General features: G+C 46.5%; 1 protein-coding gene across 2 annotated transcripts in view; it reads right to left on the reverse strand.

Annotated features, from left to right (window-relative positions):
- Window positions 1-721: 721 nt before the first annotated feature.
- Tti1 (TELO2 interacting protein 1) overlaps window positions 722-22,713 on the reverse strand; it is a 46,849-nt gene continuing 24,857 nt past the window's right edge. The window contains exons 3-8 of one of the 2 annotated variants that reach the window (XM_046433054.2): window positions 22,302-22,499; window positions 18,845-18,993; window positions 15,954-16,094; window positions 13,846-14,050; window positions 13,434-13,521; window positions 722-1,413 (exon numbers count right to left, since the gene is read on the reverse strand). In XM_046433054.2, coding sequence (XP_046289010.1) covers window positions 1,230-1,413; window positions 13,434-13,521; window positions 13,846-14,050; window positions 15,954-16,094; window positions 18,845-18,993; window positions 22,302-22,499 — 965 coding nt within the window. In that variant the 3' untranslated portion in view covers window positions 722-1,229. Of the gene's footprint in view, window positions 1,414-13,433; window positions 13,522-13,845; window positions 14,051-15,040; window positions 15,847-15,953; window positions 16,095-18,844; window positions 18,994-22,301; window positions 22,500-22,713 lie in introns of those variants that run through there. The other variant, XM_058575712.1, reaches the window with a different exon arrangement.

Genomic DNA, 22,713 nt, shown 5'->3' on the forward strand with positions numbered 1-22,713 from the left:
CCAGGCAGGAGTCTTGCTCTCCTCCCAACTTACAGGAAACACAGGGGACAGGAAGAGCCCGGGAAAGGACCCTGCCACGCAGTCAGTGAATCCAGATGCGGGGAAAGCTTGGGACAGCTGACCTTGTGTCCTCGCCAGAAAACTTACAAGGAGGAGGAAACAGAAGTGGAGGGCACCAGAGAGCTCTACTAAGGGACACATTGAGAACTGGATGTACAGAACTTATTTTAATCCAGATTCAAATGTGCCGGGAAATTTAGACACTGAGTGAGGAATACTTGACAATATTAAAGAAGTGCTCTTAATTTTTTTATGATAATGGTATTGTGGTTATACATTTCGAAAGTCTAGACAGCTGGGATTTGCTTGAAAATAACTGAGGGTGTCATGGTGGTGGGTAAGTGGGCCGCGATAGATGGAGCAGGACCGGCCATGAGCTGGTAACCAGTGAAGACGCCCGTGGGCGTCTGTCTGTGTACTATCATCCACAGAAAAAAATTAAGTAATGAATCTCTCACTTAACACGCACAGAACTGTCCTGAGTGGTGGCCTTGGGGAGGGAGGGAGGGGACCTTTCTACTGTTTGGCTTTGCACTGCTTGGACTTGACCCCATGGTTCTGTATTAGCCACCCAAGAATGTGAACTCTTACCCCCCCCCCAAAAAAAAAAAAACCCCACCCAACTTAAATAGCGAACTTCAAAGAGAGCTCTTGATCACCCTTTCATCCAAGAAATGCCTTTATTTCATTTTCTTCCAAAGAACAGTTTAGGTCCAGCAAACGAGTTCCTTCTCCTCATTTGAGGAGGGTGGTGTGTGCAGACGGAGGGGACCCATCTGTGGCAGGGCTGTACTCAGAAGGTCTTAGATGTGTGATCCTGAATGTGGCTCTCGGGGGCTCAGAGGACACGTGCAGTACACTTCAGTGCCAGTGTCCTTAAGTATTTAGGTGTGTGTGTGTGTGCGGGGGGGGACCGGGAGGCAGATGGGGCCACGGAGGCGGTAGGCTGCGGTGCTGTCCTTAGGGCTGCCCAACAGTGTCATCTGAAAACCTGATGTGGGGAACATGAACAACAGCCAGCCACTTTCCTTCAATCCAATTTTTAGGCAGTTATGATCGATCAACTTACAAATCAACTGGCTGTCCGCTCCACCTTCATGGCCTTCTCTGCGGCCACCATGGTCGCCTCCAGCAGGGGTGGGTTGGCCCACCTTCTGGCTGGCAGCAGGTCACTGCAGCTCCCGGAGCAGCTGCAGCACATTGCTGGCGTAGGGGCTCTGCTGTTCAGAGGCCATGCCCAGCAGCACAGGGCGCAGGCTGGTGTGGGGGGGTGTGAACTGCAGAGGGCAGTGGAGCTCGTTCAGGAGGAGCCAGGTGGAGTCCGGGTCCACTTTCATCAGGTGCAGGAAGACGCTGTGGGGAGAGGCAGGAGTGAGGGTGAGTCTGGGAGGGAGCCCGCATGGAGTAGGGTGCTGCCTTCACCCCAGCAGCTGTTCACTGAGCTGAGAACTCGATCATAACAAATGCTCCAACAGCACAAGGAACCCACTTTAGTTCCTAAGACAGGGACATCAGATGGTCCCAAAGCCCAACAGGAATCAAAGTAAACAGTTTCATATCCACTGACACAGAGTAAAATAGTAATTAGGCCGAGCAGACAATGTTGACACTCAACAAGCTCTTGGCAAAGACACGGGCTGAGTTTTGGAGTCTAAAGCTGGCATTTTGAAATGAAGAAAAATGACAGGGCCCACCCCTCATTACAAGCCCTCAAGGGCTCGGGCACGATGGGGGACCACAGAGGAAGCACGTGAGTCAGACCCAGATGGGCTCCTGTCCTAGCCTCTGGTCTTTGTCTCTAGGGTCTTGCTGCTCAGTTGTACAGATGGACCCTCTCTGGCCATGAAGAGTCCTGGATTCTTGGTGGTTCCGACACACGCTCGGGCTCCCTGGAGAGGAGCCCACAGCAATTAGATTCAAAAGATCATGCAGCGCTCCACAGGCTGGCAAAGGGTCCTTTATTTTCCAGGGACAGGACCAGCTGAGGCCTGCCCGTGACTTACAACAGTGTCCAAGGGCCTGGGCCACCACATAAACGCCAAGGATGAGATTACAAGGTCACGTGGCCCTTGCCTCTAATCTGGTCAACTCCTACTTCTGAACCATCAGTTGAACCCAGGCCACTATGGCGGGCAGTCCTCACACACCTGGCCGTCAGGCTCCCACAGCAGCTTGGAGTCTGGTTGGTCAATCCCAGGAAGGATAAGGCCCTCCCTGCTGGCCTGCTGCCTTAGCTCGTGCATCCCCTGCTAGTGGGACTGCTGTCCTACTCTGTCCAGGTGGCTGCCCCTTCCCATACATGCTAGCGGCTTGTCTATGACCATTTCCCTTCCTCACAGTGTAAGCTCCTCAAGGGCAAGGGCCTTGGCCATTTTGCTTGCTGCTATTCCTGGCCACCTGGCATGGCCCATGATAAGCATTCAGTAAACATTCAATGATTAAACAGGCCCTCATTTTCATGTGACTTTGGCTTATTTGGTGGCTCACTAATGACTTAAGGTGACAACCTTCTCTGGAATATTTACATCCCGTGAAAGGATATGAAGGAGAAATTAGTTGCTTATCATCAGGAAAGGTATAAGGGGCCAGGCATGGTGGTGCACACCTGTGATCCCAGTGACTCAGGAGGCTGAGGCAGGAGGATCACAAGTTCAAGACCAGCCTGGGCAACTTAGTGAGGCCCTATCTCAAAATAAACAATAAAAGGGGTGGGGTGTAAGTCAGTGGTAAAGCACCCCTGGGTTCAACCCCCAGTACTATGCAATAATCTATACTTATAGATATATATAAAAGTAAGAAATATTAACAGGGTTCATGCTGTGACATCACTAGCTACGGAGGTGCAGGAAATCACACTTGTCTTGGACTTGGTATCCTCATTTCTTCAAGGTTTCGATGAAGTAGGAAACAGAGATCAAGTCCTAACACGCGAACCCCCCTCACCACTAAAGCTACACTCGGCCCTCTGCACCCGTGCATTCAATCAACCGTGGATTGAAACTACTTGGAAAAAAACACGGTGTCCATGCTGAACAGGTACGGCCTTTCTTCCTTGTCACCATTCCCTAAATGATAGAGTATAGAACTATTCACACAGCACTCACACGGTGCTAGGTGTTGTGAGTCATCAGGAGATGATGTAAGGTAAGGGAGAGAATGTGTGCGGGATTTATGCAGACACTGTGCCATTTTATACAAGGGTCTTGGCATTCTTAGATTTTGGTAAATGCGGCAGGTCCTGGAGCCAACCCCCACGCATACTAAGGGACAACTGCACATAGTACCATTTGATGGATGGTATTTTACTTCCCCCTCCCCATTTATTCTTGACAGTTACTCTTGGGAGCCCCTAGCATCCTTTTTGAGCATCAAATCAGGAATTAAATGCTGGTCAGCCAAAAGTAAATTTCTGGTTCTAAATTTTATTAATCTGAAAAACCTGTGCCCTTAGGGGATTCGGGTCTTATGAAGCCAGCTTTGCTTCCTCCCCTGGGCCTGACGGACAGATGTGAAGGAGGTTACTAAGGGAGGCACGCAGGGAGGCGAGGGGGCACTTCAAACACTTCCCCGGCCTGTTCTGTGCCCCAACAATCTTAGTTTCCTGTGCTTAGGATAATCGTGTGTTTATAACCTGCACACTGTTTGCTGGAGAAGTGATTAGAATATTCTAATTCATTGTTTCCACTTCACCGCAGAAAGGAGATGGGGCCTGCGTGGGAGACAATTTTTGTTTAAAAACAAAAATATCTTTGATAATTAGAGTGGCAAGGGAAATGATGAAAAAAACGCACCCCAAACAAGAGGCAGATTTCTGTTTACACGTGACACAGTAGACGGTTTTCCCTGGTGCCAAAGACTGTTAGAATGCTAATGCTTTCATTTGATTTTTTTTTCCCCTTCAAGAACTGGAACCCCTTCTCCAGCTCTGGGTGGCACCCCAGCTTCCAGGACTGTTTGTATCTGGGCAACACCCAGCAACGCAGCGGCAACAGTGGCAGTGGCAACGCCCGGTGCCACTGCCCAGTTCAGTCATGGTGCCCTCTGACTCATGTGGCATGAAAAGGTGGCAATGTTCACTTTCTGAGCCCTTTTTAAAATGTTAAATGGGATGTTGTATTCTTTGGCAGAAAAGGAAATGGCAAGAAGCCTCTCTCTGCCCTGAGATCTCCAAATAAAATGCTAACAGGAAGCAAAGAAAAAATGTGTGCCAAGTTCACCTTTTTTATTCCTTAAGAGCCCAACTCTTGGAAGAATTGTTTTGGGTCTCATTTCTTTGCTCCAGAATGGCAGGCAACAACTCAAGCTCCTTCCCCCACCTCTGAGGCTTGGAGCAGACTACTTAGCCTTCTGAACCCGCTTCTTCTTCTTCCAAAGGAGGATGGCCACACCCGGCCCACCCTCCCCACAGGTTTATTCTGAGGCTCTGAGGAGAAGTGCGGGGAAACATTTTGAAGTGTATAATGAAAACACCATTCTTTCCAGAGAGAGAGAGAAGACTGTGTGTGTGTCTAAGGAATAATTATCACTACCAACTACAGCAGCACTGCCACGCCACGGGTACCTCTCAGACACTCTGAAAAGGGCAAAGCATTTGTCTTTTGTCTCACTCATAACCCCACCAGGCTGCCTTGGTGGGGGTCCTGATTCTTAGCCAATGGGGTTCTAACTTCACCTATTATTTTCAGGAAGAAACAAACGCAGAACTCTCTGCCCTCCACATGCCTGAGGTGGGGCGCAAACACCGTGCCACGCAGGCAGATGGCTGGCAGGCGCAGCTGCGCTCTTGCTGGGTGAGAGGCGCGCGGCCTGCTGAACTCTAAACACCGACAAATTCTGAACCAGGACCCTGTTTGGCTTTAACTCCTGGGAGCTGAGCCTGAGGACCAAGAGGTCTGGTCTGAGCACTCAGAAGCCAGGCTTTGTCCCAAACTTGGCTCCCATTTTGTTCTGAGGCCAGTTCCTGGCCAGCCTGAGCTGGGAAGAGGGGACTCTCAGAGTGAAGAGCCCAAAGCAAAAGCTGAAGTCCTGGGAGGCCAGTTCTACATAATTGAAAGTCAGAAGACAAAGGCAGGACCTCTGCTTTGAAGTGACTGGGGTAATGACCTGGGAACTGTTCCAATATGTCTCGAGATGTGGCAGAGATGTCTGTTGAACATGCCAAAATGACCAGTTCCATCTTTTTTCAAAGCCAAAGAGAAACACTTTTAAAAAATATATGTACACTATTTAACTGATGAACAAAAATTTCTTTCTCCTTCCCCCAGGCCCAAATGAGTGGCTCTGGGGAGCATAGTTATCAAGAGATTACCTGGTCCCCTGAGCACAGGGAGGCGCTCAGCTGAGCCTCATGCCTCCATGTGTCCCGAGGCCAGTGATTATCTCTCAATAACCTGTAGGGCTGTGTAGCTTAAATGATAACTTGACTTTAAAAAATTTAGAACTCACCGTTAGGCAGTTTCTAAGCAACCTCTGTTTCCATGGCAAAGAAGCCTGGTGTTTATACTGATTTTTCACTTAAAATGCGGTTTTATTGAATTTCACTTCATGCAGGCAGCCATTTCCCTGCACTTCAGCCCCATCTACAATTGACGGGTATCAGTAAGTACCTAATAAACTCCAGATGCCCAAACAACAGAATCTGCTCATTCCTTCAGGATGGTATTGGGGTGCTCGGAGGGAACAAGCTGGGGTGAGGGGCCTGGGGAGGTGGGGAATGTGCTCCTGGAATCCACAGCTGGGTTTGGGTCTTATCTCTTCATGGTTCATCAAATATTTACTAGCACCTGGTCCAGCCCAGGCTCTATGCCAGGGCTTAAGATACAAAGATGGATAGACAGAGGTTCTGGTCTCACAGACCTGTCTGGCTGGGAAGGCAGACGGACCACAGAGGCCCATGTTGCAATATGGCGAGGGCCATCCTAGGAAGCATGTGGGTGGGGCCAGGGAAGGATTCCTGAGGAGGGACAGGGCTCCCCTGTAAAGAGGTGTGGATTAGACCACTGCTAAGGTGCTTTCCAGCTCTGAGGGTCCACAGCAGTTCTCCATCATGAGTGCTGGGTTGTACCCCTTCCCACAACATGGCGACACCAAACAGAAATCCCCTTGCTGCAGAAGCACATAGTACAAAGTGTGTCCTCACCATTTCTGTCTAGACAACATCTGCTCAAAAGGAACTCTAGAAAACCACCAGCCAATCAAGGCCCAGCAAGGCTAAATAAACTGTAACTGAAACGTGGGGCTTCCGGCTCTCCCGGGCAGCAGGCTATTCTTTCTCTGTCAATTACTTGCTTGAGGGGTCCGCTGTTCCTTGTCTCTTTCTGGATTTATAAAATGCTCTCATGAGCTGTCAGGGTAAATGCCAGTGGTAAAGAACTTGCAGCTCTGTGATCTGTTTATTTATTTATTTATTTGGGGCTTCTAAAGAAGTTACTTAGGGCTGTCTCCTTAGGAACCTGACACAGGCTATCTCTATACCGGCACAAGTAAGTGTGATCAGGAAAGAAACCCACTTGTCGGGAAGCAGGCAAGGCCACAGTGTTACTCGAGGGCGCCTGTCATTCCTGTGCTGGTGGAACAGCCTCCACGCCCTCTTTCTCTGGCCACCTCTTCTCCCATTACTCTGTGCACGCCGATGCTGCAAATGAGGCTCTGTGTTGCTATTTAAACAAATGGATGCTCAGGGTGCCGACGTGTCCTAGCCAGCAAGTGGTGGGGCTATGTTTCCACACTCAGTAATTTACTCTAATGGGTCTCGGTTCATTGGTGAACCAGTATTTCAAGCCTGTCCTTTCTTGCTATTCAATTTAGCTATCTTCCCCTGCATGGAGGTCGTTTTTTTGTTTCTAAATGTTGGAAATGGAGGATTATGACTGGAAGCAACGATTTACTTTCCAAATAAATACTACCAATTACCTCTGCAGCTATACATACTCTTTAGACTTAACTATATTTACGTGTTCAAAATCATTCATCTATCGATCTAACTCCAACACGCATACTCACACAGAGACCCATATTAAAAATATTTAAATGCAACAAGGACAGGATTTAAAACCACAAACACCAATAGAAGTGTATGATGCTAATTGTGCCCTGAAAGTACCACAAGACAAAGTGTCATAAATGCAGTGGAATGACTCCACTGCCTTGTGCATATTTAAAAGGATATGGCACTGAGAGACCCAATCTGTTACAGACAATTGACTAAGCCAGAGCCTAGAAGGGTTTAAATCCCACTGGGCTGGATTTAAAAGCAGCCCCTTCCATCTGGTCAGCTCCCCAACCTCCAGGCTTCCCAGCCTGACCCCATGGTGCTGCTGCTGCTGGGCACTGATTTCAAAGCAGCCTCCTGTGCTGACAGACCCGGGCTTGGCACTGGCTGGCTGCGCTCAGGCCACAGTGGCTTCCTGGCCCCCCTGCACACACGGGCGTCCGGGTAGCCGCTCACATATTTTGCCCCCTCCTCTCAGAAACATTTTCCTATCAGCTGGGTTTTGGCGCAAAGTCTTAAGATGCCTTAAGACTTAAGGGCTCTTGGAAGCGCCCTTCTGTATTTACTGCAAGGATGCTGAGGACATTAGTCACAATGGCGCCCTGTGCTCTTCCCAGATGACCATGGAGGCATTTTCTTAAGGTTCAGTAACAAGGACAGCTGTGCTGCTTACTGAGCTTTCTTTTTCTAAGCTCTTCTGCCAGTGTTCACAGGAAATTGCAAAAGAGATGACATTTCTACCCTCGCTGTCTGTTAGGGATTGCAGAGCCACTTCCAGTTCTGCATTTTACACATCCACCTTGACTCTGGCTTCACCTTGCTTTTGCTCTTCTTGTTTTTCCTTTTAAAAAAGTCCTTTGCTTGTTTCCTTTTTTCTTTACTGCACACATTTAGTTTATAAGATGCCCCAAAGTCATTTTCAGAATTAAGGAGAAAGTTTAAATAATGATTAACAACTACTATTATTGACTTTTCACTCTGTGGCATTATTTCTTGTGTTGAAAAATGAATATACATGACTTTACTGAACCTTATAATAATTGTATTAGATAGAAAACAATAGGTAGGATTACTTCAGTCTTGTAGACGAGAAAGCTGATACTTGGAGTGAACACCAATGTGAGGCCAGCTCTAACTTGGTATTCATCTCTGAAATCTTCAACTCTCAGCACAGTGCTTGGCTCAAAATAAGAGATCCAATAAAAATGGTCTGTCTTGAGCACCTAAGAGGCGGCAGTGACTGCGCAGGCTGTATTTACTGTATGTCTGGCATGCAGCTCAGTGCTAGAGCGCGTGTCTCACACCCTGGGTTCAACCTCAGCACCTCCCACCAATCTTTGAAATAAATGCCCACATAGTAAGATACTTGGGCCATTTCCCTGGCTACTTTGCTTGGTACTGAGATTATCACATTCATGACAGCCTCTTAGGTGTTCAAGACAGACGACAGACGGGCAAAATGGCTACCCTGTGGTCTGCCCAGGCTTTTGATAACTGCAATCCACTTTGCGAAGGCAGCGCAGCTGGTAGGCAAGATCTGCCATCAAGGGCATCCTGTTCCTGACCCAGCACTGCATGTACATCTGCAAATACACCCCACTGGGCGGTCGATTATCAGTCACATGACAACCCGAGGAAGCAGGGACAGGACTGGTAGCATCTGATTGAAGCAGCACCGAGGTCCCTGCCTTCAGATCTGAAACCCAGCAACCCACTTTGTTTGTAATCTGCATGGCAGATGTCTCTTCTCTCTGACACCATGAAATCAGGCCTATATATGCACAGGGAACAGCCTCAGATCTGAGTGTATTTTTAGAACAATGGGCCTTGAAAAGAAAAGCAGGAAGGCCTGTCAAAAGATGGATAATAGGAAAGCCAACTACTTGGGTCTGGATTTGTCAACTATTAATCAAGTGTCAAAAGGAAAAATATTAGAAGTGCCCTCATTTCCATGCTGGGTGCAATCTGAAGGGGAAACAGTTCTGTAGCCCAACCTCAAACAAACTGCCCACACCATTTAAGGGAATAAGCCACTCATTCCAAGCTCGGCTGAGCTAATGGATCACCTCTGTGGCTCCTGATCTATTCAAATATAATAGGCCTATGTGTGGGTGAAGACAGGAGCTGGGCTCTGACGGGGATGAAATGGACAAGCCTGTGCCAGTCTGTGTTTGTCCAGGGTTTGAAGGCACCGCTGGTTCTTTGATGGGCGGGGATCCTACTGTTAGAAAGAGAGCAGGGAAGTCAGTCAGTAAATGAACCTTCCAACCTGTCCCACTCTTGCGCAGAGCGGGTGGGAAGACGTGGCACAATTAACATGAAAAAGACCTTTCTGAGTGAAAACTCCTGCTCAGGTTTCAGTTAAGACTCAGAAGGCTGGCAAGTGACGCTGCACTCAGGTGGGTGTGTGTGGAATCTACACATAACACGAATTTGATAAATTTATACATATAGCCCGCCCTGTGTGCGCCTGCATGCAAGTACCTTAGAACACAGGCACAGTGAGGCACAGGCTTCGTTCTCTGTTGTCGGTGTCTAAAACAGTGCCTGGAACATACAGCCTCCTCAGTGATACGCAGAATGAGTGAGCACTGAGGGACTTTCCTGGACAGGTCAAAGCACGTGTCCCACACGGAGACCCTATGAAGAGGATGCTACTGTCACCCCCCATCTACGGAGGAAGGAAATGAAATGCAAGGAGACTAAGCCATTCCTTCAAAGGCTGGTAAGATCTGAACCTAGGTCTGTCCAACTCCAAGACTGCTGCCTTTGCTCTCATACACAGTGGCTGGGCAGAGGAAGCAGAGAAGGCAATGCCCCTCCTCCAACACATGGAGGACTACAGCAGCACAGCACCCAGTACCCGCCTGGCCAGCTGGTGCACCTTCTGGCCAGGCGGGTACTGGGTGCTGTGCTGTTGGTGCCCTGCATCCCTAGCTGGGCTCTGGGGTTGGCAGGTGGGAGTAGAACTTGGTAGAGACCAAGCAGTCAAAAGGTTTTGTTCCTCGATCATGAATGTGCTGGGCAGGGACTGAATCTTTTTAAAAATAGGTACTGCCTAGTTTTGTTTCCTTGTAGTCCAGGGTGAGGCTTACTAGATGATGTAAGACCTCACTGCAAGACAGGGAGTTTCAGAGGCTGGCCCAAGGAGTATGGTTCTAATGGAGTTGAGCCTGGCTGAGTGCATGTACTTGCTTAAAAGAAAAACAGAAATTTGGGGTATATTCTTTCATCTCAAATTCCTTTCATGTATGGAAGGGAACAGTTCCCTGGTCAGAAAAGGCACAGAACTGTGGAGACCCACTGCATGCTGGGACATATCCTGAAGGCTTCTGGGGACACCTGGGAATTAAAATCAGTTAAGTATGCCTCTGCACTGGGCTGAGAAGAGGGTGTGTCTGATCCCACTGGTTATTTGTAATGCAATGCTTACCCTTAGGGACTCTGCCTTATTTACAGCTCCCGGTATACTGACCCCTCCTCCCACACCCTAAATATGATTTGCTCGTTATCCATTGAAGTTATTTAACCGGATGAACTTTGGGGAGCTGGTTGTTTTTTGTTTTTATGTTTGGCATCTCCAGTTAACAGTGACACCTGGTGGTAACAAGCAGCAAGGGTATACCCCGCCCCCCACCTCCCCCAAGTTCCAAGATTTATGCCCCCTCCTTACAAGGCACATTCACTAGATAAAAGCATTAAACTAGAATGGCATCTCTGTTCTTAGCGTTTACAGCCTTGGTTATATCAACCACCCCCTGATCAATTTCCATTTCCAGAGTTTACAGCCTGGACGTAAAAGCCTGCCACAAAGGCTATATTTAATATGACAAATTAAAAAAGCAAACACAGGCTTGGTCATTCTTTGAAGCCAGGAAAAGCAAACAAGAGGAAGGAGAAACATGGCTGTAATGCATACATCAAGGATTTCCGTGCAGCGGCCAAGTCTGCCTCCACTCCAACATGATGACGGCCTCAGGTCCTAACCCCACCTGCCAGAGGGGCCCAAAGACCACAGTGCTCATCCACCTCCTTGCAGAAGGCAGGAGGCCTCTGAGCAGCACCTGCTCCCACAGGTTCCCTCAGCCTCCGGCAGACAGAGGAGCCGGCTGGGGACTGCACCAGCTCAGAGGGAGCCAGTCATCTCTGGACAGCACTTTGACTGGTTCTTCTCAATACTAAGTGGAGGCTTGGCTTTTTGTAAACCCCAACAACAGGGCTCCCTGCACACAACAGTTCTCTCTTCTTCCAAAAGAGTGGGTGCATATGTCACTGGCGATGTGTAGAGAATACGGAGGAGGGGCAAGAGTAAAGATAGGGGACCGGCACAGAGGCTTCTGTGGTTGTTCAGCTGAGGGGTGATGGTGCCTGGCCCACACTGTGCTTGGAGAAGGAGAGAAGCAGTTTTAAGTGACTTTGCAAGAAGGTAGACGGGCTTCACTCGTGCTAATGTATGTGGAGTGTGAAGGAAAAAGAACTAAGGATAAACTGGCTGGATGGTGGGGACCCCACCTTGCTCAGAGACGCGGCTCATCAGTACCAGCGGGTGTGATTGTCCCCGCACTAATGAGCCCACCATCACCCTCTCTCAGGCAGTAATTCAGCTCACAGACACCAAGTTTCCTATTGTCTCAGGATTCTTCTCCCATTTAGAGAGCTTATTAATTTCTGAATCAAGATGCCAAATCAGCTCTTGATCAAGGACAACACTGATTTTTCCCCTGACTTCAAAATAAGTTTGCAGGCGATGTGTGTGAAGCAATCAAGCCTGCTTCCTCCTCCCCTGCTGCAGAGGGAGGGCCTGAATGGAATGCTGGGGAGCAAGCAGAGCAAGCGCTGCAGTGGTGCCTGGGCCGCTCTCTCCTCCCCAGAGGCGCCAGATGCCACCGAGGGACTCAGCACAGTCTGATCCTGAACCTAACTGCGTTCAGCAGCGGCAAAGAAAATCAGAAATGAAAAAAGAATGAATAATGAATATTGGTTTGTTTAATGGCTCTAAACTTGAAAGATGGGATGTGGTGGGTATAGGAAAGCAGGATGGGCCAGGGAGGTGAGATCAGAGCTGTGTGACTCTTGGTCTTAACAGGCAGCCAAGAAAATTTACTTCACGATAAATTCATTCATCACAGCATTATCAGCTTTGGGGCACTGCCAGAGAAGACTGTGCTAACCCCAAGTCGGTTCTTTAAGGAATAGGGATGCCAGGGATAGGAAGCTCCTTGGGATGCACCCCTGTGCTCCAGAAACTATCACTGGTTCTGGGTCTACGTGATGTGATAGAAAAGGAACAGGAAAAAAAAAAAAAAGGCTACTGGAGAAATCAATAGCAAAAATTGCAAAGACAATAAATCAATTCAAAAAGATATTCCCGTCACTCCCAGGGAGTACCAAGTTTATGAGGGAGCAAGACGGTTCTCCCCATTCCAGCCAGAGAAGCCTATAAGGGAATGGGGTGACTCCCAACTCCTCCCCAAGCAAGGGCTCTCAGGGCACTGTCCCTGGGAGCCCAGGAAGGAGGAGGGACTCTGCTCAGGGACATGAAGCTGGCAGGCCAGATAGTCCAGGCCCAGCAGGCACCAGGGGATACCTCTAGAACACTGCTGCTCCTAAATGAAAGAAGAACTGGGGAAAGGAGGCCAGAATGCACTGACTCTCAAGTCTGGGGATGCTCTCAAGCTGCTGTGCTCAGAGTTTCAGCTTAGGAGAAAAATCTCTTAGTACTCACGGAAGTGGAAATTCTACTAGCTCTTCTATTAGAGGTAACACAGCCCTTCTCTAATAAGAATGGTCAAAACTCTTAGAAATCAGAATCATGTCATCTCAGAATTAGACAAGGCCTGTGCAGTTGTCATTGCTATTGTTTGGGTCCCAGATTCCTGCTAGAACCAGATGGGTGGTGTGGACTCTAGAAACAGCACCCGTGTGCTGCTGGCACACACAGCCAATCCTGCATGCAATTTCCCATCATCCTAGATCCTTGTGGGGCCTGGGAATGGCAGATCAGTAACCTGGAGCTTTTACTTTGAACTGGAGAGAGCTGAGGCATGGACAGGTGCCAGGACCACAGGGTCACCAGGAACAGGGCCTAGAGGTGAATCAGCCTCTAACCAGGAAGGGGGCAGAGCCCCTCCACCACATGGTGGTTCTGCTTTTTGCCCCTTTGAAATTGATGCTGACACTGCAGCAGAGGAAAAGATTACTTGCAAAGAGAAAGGCATCTAGTAAAAATACCATTTTTAGGGTTGGCACAGCTAAAGAAATCATCTTAACCTGGCAAGGAGGGGGAGAAAAGAGCAGAGATGCCTCAACTCTGCTTGCCATTAGCAAATCATCTATAATTTAGAACAAACGTAAAGAGATGCGGGTGATCAAGCAGACGTACCTCCTGGCAGCCTCTTGTAATTTCACGGGCTGTTTGGTGCTGAGGTAAATCAAGCAGGCATCAGCCACTTTATTCAGGTCACCCTCACCTGCAGAGAGGAAAAACAAAACAAAGCATCGACCCTCAGACTTCATTTGGGACAAGCAGCAACCAATGGCTGACGGGGGGAGATGGGCACAGGGAGGCAAGGCTCCCTGAGCTCTATATTCCACCCTGTGAATCAGGAAGGCATCAAGGTAAACAGACCGATGAGGCTAAAGTGAGACTGAAGTGGGCACACACGAGGGGAGGCGAGGGAGCATGGCAGGACCAGGCAGAGCATGGGGGGCTGTGGTGGGGAGGTGTCGGGGGGTGTGGGTTGCGGGACACAACACTGCAGCTCTGTGTCCCAGTGACATGTGTTGGTACCTACCTAGGTCCAGTCTCTGGCAGAGGGGGCCCAGGCCCTGTAAGACAGCCAGCTGCAGTTTGAAGGCCAGCGTGTGTGAGTAAACTGGTCCAGCCCTGGCACTGATGGGTGCCTGGGTGACTAAGGAGCCAGTCAGCTTTGGCAAGACATCTTTGCAGAACCGGCTCCGTAGAAAATCACCACACTTGCCTCCCAGTGTCTGTAAAACCTGCAGAAACAGTCCCCAGTCTATTGACTGAAATCGCCACAGCAGCAAGGGGGCTAAAGAATGCCTGGTAATTCAATTCCATCTAGGTCTCTACTTGGGGAAAAAAATAGAATTACTGCTGTTAATTCCTTGCCCATGGTTTGTAATTTTGACAGTTATGAATTTGGAGGTCTTTGCTCCCAAGGCATGGCTGCTTCTACCCATAAATACAGATTACATGGAGAATAATTCAGAGGAATCTTGGGTTGGATGAATAATATGATTAATACCTTGATTTTTCCTCCCTTTCTGTTTAAAAAAAGAGAGAGAACTTAAAGCAATTCACATAGATCATCTCTGGAATCTTTCTAACATCCCTTGAGAAAAGACTTGTGCTTTTAACTCTAGCTAGCTGAGCAGACACAAACACAGAGGCTCGGCTGCTGCCACAGGAAGGCATTGGGAGGGGAGAACCAGGCTGAGGTTCCTGGCTGAGCCAGGGCCAGCTCCGTGGCTGGAGTCGACTCTGCGTTCCTTCTGTTTGGCTACACAATCTCTTATGTACATCACCCTCGTTCTATCTTTCACAACAGGCGGTTTCTTTGCATGTCTCATTTTAAACTTTCTCTAGCAGAACATATTGAAACGTTTTGCCCTGCTGCACAAGGCTGAGTATACAAGAGAAGAGAAATTTCTTTAAAAATTGGCAAGTAAGGCATAACCGGTGCACAGAGCGGCTGCCCACTTTGCAGAGAACATGACACTCATTGCAGGTCCCTCGGCTGGACTGCACAGGCTCTTGCCGGCCTCAGGTGTCATTAATGTGTCTGTGTGCGGAAAGCAGCCTCAGTTTCAGTGCACACAGCGTGATGGTTTTTTCATTTTTCTACACTCGCTGTCATTTCAGATAACTTATTAATTTTCATAAAGGAAAACGGTGCATTTAAATAAGATTTAGTAATACTTCCCCCTCTTTCTCCTTCCCCTTGCCCCCCCCCCCCACCACGTCATTGTATGCATTCTGCTTTGGAAAAACATGTTAACAATTTTATGTGTTTGAATGTAAACTGGTATTTCGGTCTTACTACTTTTGCCAAGTATATTCAGTGCATTCTCAGCTTCCTTCGTATTCCCACATATTTTTTTCCTTTGTCTCGTTTTGCTCTCCTGCTTCTAATTTATGATAGCTTGCCATGGTAAATGTATCTCTGTAGGATGTCATAAGTGCTTTTTAGAACAAAGAAGGATATAAATATATAAGCTAAAATACATGTGCTCATATAAGCCAAGCTAAGTCAAGGAGAATAACACACTGCATCTACACAGGCTTTCAGCTGGTTAAAACACTCCTTCAGAGTCTCATTTTATCTCTGACAACCTTATGAGAAGGATGGGATAGGTATTCCTAGGCCCCTAAAACGGGTGGTCCTGGGCTTCACCCAAAGTGTTTCAGCTGGGCAGAAGATGCCCATGCTAGCTTCACAAGAAACCTGGAACCCATGTGCAGAGCAAGGAACATGAGCATGAACTCATGGGTCTGAGTCTGTTGCTCACTAGCTGTATGATCTTGAGACACTTCCTTAACTTCTCCGAGCCTGTTTTCTCCTCTGCCAAAAGTGGAGCCCATACACTTACCCTGACGGATCTGAGAGGAGCTCACATGTGGAGAAGTGCCAAGTTCACCACCTGGCACATGGCAGATGCTCAATAAAAAATTGATGGCCTTTTGCTTTACTAGTTCATCCTGATTCAAATTCAAAAGGAAAGTGACTTTTCTTTTCTGTCCTTTTCTTATTTTTCTACACTTTCTTCAAGGTCTGTGACATGCAACCAACAGAAAAGAGAAGAGATGCAAAGACCTTGAGGAGCTCTGGGTTGACAACCTCCACCCCCTTGATGGATAGTGAGAACCTCAGTGCAGTACCTTGAAGGCCCTGAGCACTGCCAAAGGGCCATCATTTGTGAGTCGGTGCACCAGTGAGGGCCAGGCCCGATGAGCCAAGGGAAGGAGTTGGTTCTTTTGTGACTGCAGAACCACGACACACAAGTTCAGCACATCCAAGACCTGAAAAAAGAGACATGATTTCATTAGATGGTGAAAGTTTGAAACCAGACACCGGGCCTGAGTCACCATTTTAAGAGTAAGGTTGAGAATTATATAGAGTAACTGTTTACTGTAGGCTAGGCTGGGTACCAGGGAGACACACAGGGACAAAACAGACAGGCTTCCCTGCCTTCACAGGGTGTATGGTTAGCTGGGGAAAGACCTTAATTAGGTAACAACCAAATAAAGGGAAGATTACCAATTGTGTCAAGAAGGAAAGTAAAGGGCAGAAGGGAAGAATTAAAGCAGAGACTGCTGGGAAGGCTTCTGAGGAACAGCTCCTAAAACAAGACCTAAGAGTTGAGCAGGCATTAGTCCTGAGCAGGGTGGGTGTGTTCTACAGCTGGCACCACGAGGAAGACCCTGAGCTTGCTGTGCTTAGGAGATGAGGACAGATCCTTTGGCTCATGACTGAGGGGCTGGGCCACAAGAGGGTCACACTAAGAGTCTTTTATTTTGTACTAAGTGTTTTGAGCAGGAAAGTGACATAATATGATTCATGTTTTAAGGTCATTCTAGTTGTTGAGTGGAGAAAGGGCTTGAAGGGGACAGAGAAGTGAGGAGGAGGTTGTAGCACAAGTCCACAAAAGGGATGTTTCCACGGGATGGTGGCAGAGGCAGAAAAAAGATCTGAAATCTGTTTTGGAACTGGACGGTTTAACTTGCAGGAAGACTGCACAAAGCGGAGAGGAAGAGGTATCAAATAAAGCTACTTGGGCTCAGGTACAGCAACATGAGAGCAGCAGGTCCACGGAATGCGACAGGGGTGATGGAGGGGGAGTGAGTCGAGGGGCCGTGTGGATTCAAGTGGTGCTACTGCTGCCTGGAGAGCTAGGCTGGCAGAGAGGCCTGGGGCTAACCTAGATGCACCTGACTGTTGACGTTCCTTGAGGACGTGTTTCCTGATCTCTTACTTCTCTGAACACAGACAACCTGCAACAGTGCTGCAGGGCAGCCTTCACAGTGCACTTGAGGTGCGTGTTGGAGCACAGAGGCAAGTGAAGTCCACCCTCACTAGGCCTTACTGGGAGCCTACTCTGAGACTGGAACAGAACCAAAAGAGGTCCTGCCCTTGGGATGTGACTGACAAGGAAATCAGAGAGCTCAGCAGTAGAGGGGAGAGCAAAGTACTGTAGCAGAAATGGTTTTGGCATCCCTGACTGGCTCTGAACTGAGTTCTGTCAGTAACTGGAAAAGTTAGATCATATTTTGCTAATTCAAAGATGCACACGTCCCCTCTTTGTCTGAAATGGTCTTCTCCCTGCTTTTGCTCCTTTATATAATGACTCCTCAACCTTTAGAAATGTTACCACTTTAGAGAGGCCTTCCTGGGACCATCTAGTCTAAATCAGAATGTAAGCTCTGTCTTACTCAACAGGGTTTGTTGTAGAGTAGGTTCCCAATTCACATTTGGTTAAGTTACTATTTTCTGTCATAGAACCTGCTTAATACCTTCACACCATTTCTCCTGGACTTGGAGTGTTTGTGTACTGCCCCACAACAGACAAGAAGCTTCATGAAGACAGGGATCATGCCTTTCTATATAGCCTCTGCTTGACCTGCACAAATGCTCAGTTAACCCTTAGTGATGAATGAATGATTGTACGCCCACCTCATACTAATTGTTTTATCTTCACAATCAACCAACCTGTGAAGTAGGTATCCTTGTTTCCATTTTACAAAAACACTAAAAGGCCTGAAATGGTGATTTGACTTCCTTGAGGTCACATAGCTGGTAAGAGGCAACACCAAGAGCTGAACTGAAGTATGTATGTCTGACTGCAACATTGACACCCTTAATTACAGTGTTTATACAGCTGCTACAAAGCCTCCATGAAAGGAAGATCTGGAAGGATATTCAGGAGTTTGCTGAATGTATCAAACACCTACAATGAAGTTTTATGTGTAACACACACTGGAAAAGCACTTGCTGAATGGAATTCAAGGGTGCTAAAAAGAGGTACTAGGGAAGACCAAACAAGTTCTATGAAACTCAGACTCAGGCGTTTCCTACCTGTGAGATCATCTGTGGATCAGGGTTTCCTACCTTTGCCCCCTACCCCAAGCAAGCCAATGTGCTCTCAGCACTAGAGTGAGTCACTAAGCCAGTTGTTTCTGCCCCCAGCTTGCAGGTGGGGAGGAATGCTGCTTTCCTTTGGGTGTATGATCTCTGAAATGATTCTGAAAGCAATGGCCCCCACTAGCACCTCATCCCACTGTCCTGTGATTTATTTCAAGTCTTTGCTGATGGGGTGTTTACTTGGGAAACTGCCAACAAACAAGTGTGTAATGTTACAGAAAGTGTTGGGGCTTTTCCTAGGATGAAAATAGAAACAGAAGCAGAGATAAGGGGCAGGTTTGCAAAAATGACCATTTTAAAGTATTAAAACCCTCATCCAGCATCTAGTCAGCTCAGAAAATGATACCCTTTTAAAGCAATGACTTTCTTTCCTTTGGAGATTCAATGAATCCTCATAACTTTGTGTTTTTTTTTAATGTAGGGGACTCAGTTCCCTCTCGGCATCTGAGCTGACACAGAAAGATGTGAAAATGTCATCCCTCAGATAAATTCCTCTTGATGCCTTCTCTTAGCCACCACACATGGACCAGGAGATAAGGGAAGTTCCTTACTTATCCACATAGTCACTGCCAGCCAGACTACACCTCAGTCCTGCTGCTCTGTGAATGCAGAGAAGGGGCTGCACACTGACCTTCAAGCGGATTTTCAGACTTTTATCGGACAATAAGTGAATGCAGCGCTCCATCACGTCCCTGGCTATTTGGATATGCACTGGCAGTGGCGGCTCCACATCTGGAAGGGTGTCATTCTCGTCCATCTTGGGAGGGTCTGATAACTCCTCTGGAAAAACAGCATGATTGGTGACAGTGGTTTTTGAGAGGTATCCAAATCCAGCTTGATCCTGAGCTTTACACTCAGAAATAACACTTACAGGAAAACATCTAGGAGCAAATCTTAAGGAAACCATCTGAAATTTGGGTCAAGCTGTTCAAGTCAGGATGTTTGCAATAGCATTAACTACCAGCTAAAAACTGGAAAAAACTCTTTTATGGTTTAAATGTGTCCCCTCCAAAGTTCAGGTGTTAAAATTTAATGGTCAATGTGATGGTATCAAGAGGTGGGGCATGTAATAGGTAGGTAGGCCACGAGAACTCCTCTTCATGTGAACAGGATCACGCCTCTATTATAAAAGAGGCTTCCTGCAGCTCACCTGTATTTCTGTTTTTTGCCTTTGAGCACAAAGAGTTCTTCCCCTAGGGAGGATGCAAGAAGGCACCATCTTGGAAGCAGAGAGCAGCCTTTATCAGGTAACTGAGCTACCAGCACCTTGATCTTAGACTTTTCAGCCTCAGAACTATAAGAAAGTAAATTTCTCTTCTTTATAAATTTCCCAGTCTCAGGTACCATGTTCCACCAGCACACCATTCTCTGTCCACTCACAGGGGAATGGCTCTGTAAACCCCTGTTCAGCGCAACAGTGGTGAGTTACAATGTCTCTCAGATTTATGTTTATCAGGGTTTTAATGACCAGGGGAAAATGCATGGATTTTAATGACAAATGAAACATACCTTGTTAAAAAGAAAAAGGTATGATATTAAAATGTGCATGAGCACTATGGGAAGGAGCATGACAAAATATCAATAGCAGGGCTGTGAGATATTGGGTGATTTAAATTTTTTCCTATACCTTTGTTCTTCTCTAAATTTCAATTAATAAATATTTAAATAAAAACCTATGAGGCCACAGTTCTAATTTGGAGTGCTGAAGCTGGGTTTTCTCTGCCCTCTTTTTCCTTTGGTCCACCCTTGGCCTAGAGGAGTTTGCACCCATCTTTCCCACCAGCCCGAGCTCTTCCACTGCCGGTATCAAGCCTCACTCATCTTTGTACAAACTGATACCAGGACTGTTTGGTGCGAGAGTACATGGGGTTTGGCCAGAGGGGACTGATGCAAGTTTTGCTTCCACAACCTATCAGCAATTTATCTCATCCTACATTAGCTTACTCAGATAAAAGGGGAAAAGCATATATATCTCATCTACTTGTTGAGACACTTAAATGACACAATGTCACCAATTATTGCCATTCTCTCACTGCCTAAAGTACTGTGTTGCATGAGACAGGTGTAAGTTTATAAGTTAAAACAACACCAGAAAGACTGGGGTTGCATGAAATCTAGGCCAAAATCCATATCCTGAAAAATTTTCCTGTCTACCTAGAGCCTCACTCACCCCTGTCCCTAAACCCCTATTACCAAAGGTACTCATTTCCGCTGAGCTAAGTACTGCTCCCTTAATTTTTTCCTATTTCAGTTTCCTCTACTGGAAAAACAGAATCTTACAATAGAGGCTGTACCTTTCTCTAAGAGATGCTTAGAGAAAAAAAAAAGATAAATGAAAATCCATTTGTAGAATGCTAGGATTTCTTGGAGGAAGGGACCTTGGATAGGTGCTTTTATGTGGTTAAAACAAAATGCTCTTGTCAAACCAGCATCAAGTCGAACATTCTTCATAATGCCAAGTATGTGATGTGCACTTGATGAATGGTAATTCTAAGAATGCTACGGCTATGCTTTTTCCCCAGAGCAGGGTTTGTTGTTTGAAATTCACCTACTGCAGAATGTTATTTGAGGGATGTGGATTTTCTGGTTTTGGAAGAGGGTTTGATTCATTCTGTCTGCTCTAGCCAGCATCCACTAGAACCGGAAGAACCTAATCGTGAACGAAGAGCTTCACTGACAATGCTTAAAATTTAAACCAGAATGGTAAATCTGGATTACAAAGGATCAAGATACCTTCCCTTCTTCAGGGCTCCTAGGTTTGGGTAAGGAGTATAGTTCACAAAAAGGATTGGCTGGATCAACAAACAAACCTGAGTAGAAAATGCCTGTCAGATATCTTTCTAATCAGAAAACGCTGTCCTCGGGGACAGCAATGACTCAACTCTGCATTAATCATTATTTGTGGTCTGTGATGCTTTTCTGTTTAGAAGAAATTTGTTGTAGTTAGTGCATCAAACTCCTGTTATCCTGGAAGTACTGGCTTCAGTTCAACAAAATCTCACAGTTTAGATTGAAGGAGAGGGGAAGATGGAGGGGGGCTGAAAAAGGGTGGGGGAAGAAAAGAAATCTGCTCAATTTCAACCTAACAAACTAATTTGGGACTCAGTTCAATTTAGGATAGTTCCGAGATCACCAAGCTCATTATGACTTGGCATTTTATATTTGCAGAGGAGATTCTAATAATTTATTAATCCTTTTGTGACCCAAAGCTCCAGATTGAGTTTGTGAATAAAACAAGAGGCCAGAGCTGCTACTAGCCTGAACTCTCTTTTCTTTTATCATATAAATAGGTAAGAATCTCTTCCTAACAATAAATAAATAGATAAAGCATATGAAGAGACAATGGGCATAAGAGAAAAATGTCACGGAAAGAAGCATATAGAAACATATTCAACTTTACCTATTAATTTAGGAAAAAGCAAAATTGGTAAAAGCCAATGTTGGCTAGGTTAGGGTCAAACTAGTATCAGTCCTGCACTGCTAAAGGAAAGGTATAAATTGATACAACCTTTCTGGAAGGTAATTTGGCAAGCATTAAATAAGGTTCATATCCTTGACCCAGAAATCCCACTTCTGGGAATTTATGAAGAGATATGCAAGAAGGAAAAGATCATGTGCCCAGAATCATCCACTGCAGCTCTATTTATTACAGAGAAAGTGAAGCAACCTCAACTTCCCAAGGGGGAATGGATACTTAGCAGCAGCTATTAAAACATTAATTATGAAAACTCCATAGCAACATGGAGCACTGCATATAACTAGATGCAAAAAGTGTATGCTGCATTTAAACTACGGCTGCAGGGAGCTGAGGGCCTAGCTCGGTGGAAGAGCTTGCCTAGCATGCACCATGCCTTGGGTTCCAACCTTAGCACTGAAAACAAACCAAAACTGTGGCTGCCATCACTTATGAATAGGTTTATAATAAAACAGAATGGAAAAAGATCACACAGAAAAAGAAGAATGGCTAAATTAGTATGGTGAGCTTATGAGTGATTATTTTCAAACTTTCTGGAATGACATTTCATTATTTTTACAATAATTTGTTTCAAAGAGAAAGAACTAGTTAAGGCAAAATAAATAGTAGTTACCTTCTTCATTGTCAAAAGCTGAGACATTTCCCTCTGCCACATCCTTCTCTTTGAGGTAGTTCAGCACAAACTGTTCAATGTCCTCCGCTGTAGTGCTGTACTCAAGAGGTGCTGCTGTTTGGCATGAATGACTTCCCTCCGCCTCTAAACTTTGCTCTTGGAGTTGCCCCATATCTCCTGTGTCTGGGAACCACTGAGCTGTATGTAAATAGTATTATAATGATTACCTTGATCATTAATAATAATAGGCACTAGTAATTTATAAGTAGAATAAACTCTTTGCCATGGCCTGCATAGCCCCCCACATCTAGGCTTCCCTGCCTGTCTCTACATCATTTTCTACCATTCCAGTTACCTGATAACTACATTCCAGTTACCTGATAACTACATTCCAGTTCTTCCAATGTATCAA

The sequence above is a fragment of the Marmota monax genome, unplaced genomic scaffold, assembly GCF_021218885.2.
Source record: "Marmota monax isolate L192 unplaced genomic scaffold, Marmota_monax_Labrador192_F-V1.1 WCK01_AAM20220418_F8-fsc00014, whole genome shotgun sequence".
NCBI classification, from domain to species: domain Eukaryota; kingdom Metazoa; phylum Chordata; class Mammalia; order Rodentia; family Sciuridae; genus Marmota; species Marmota monax.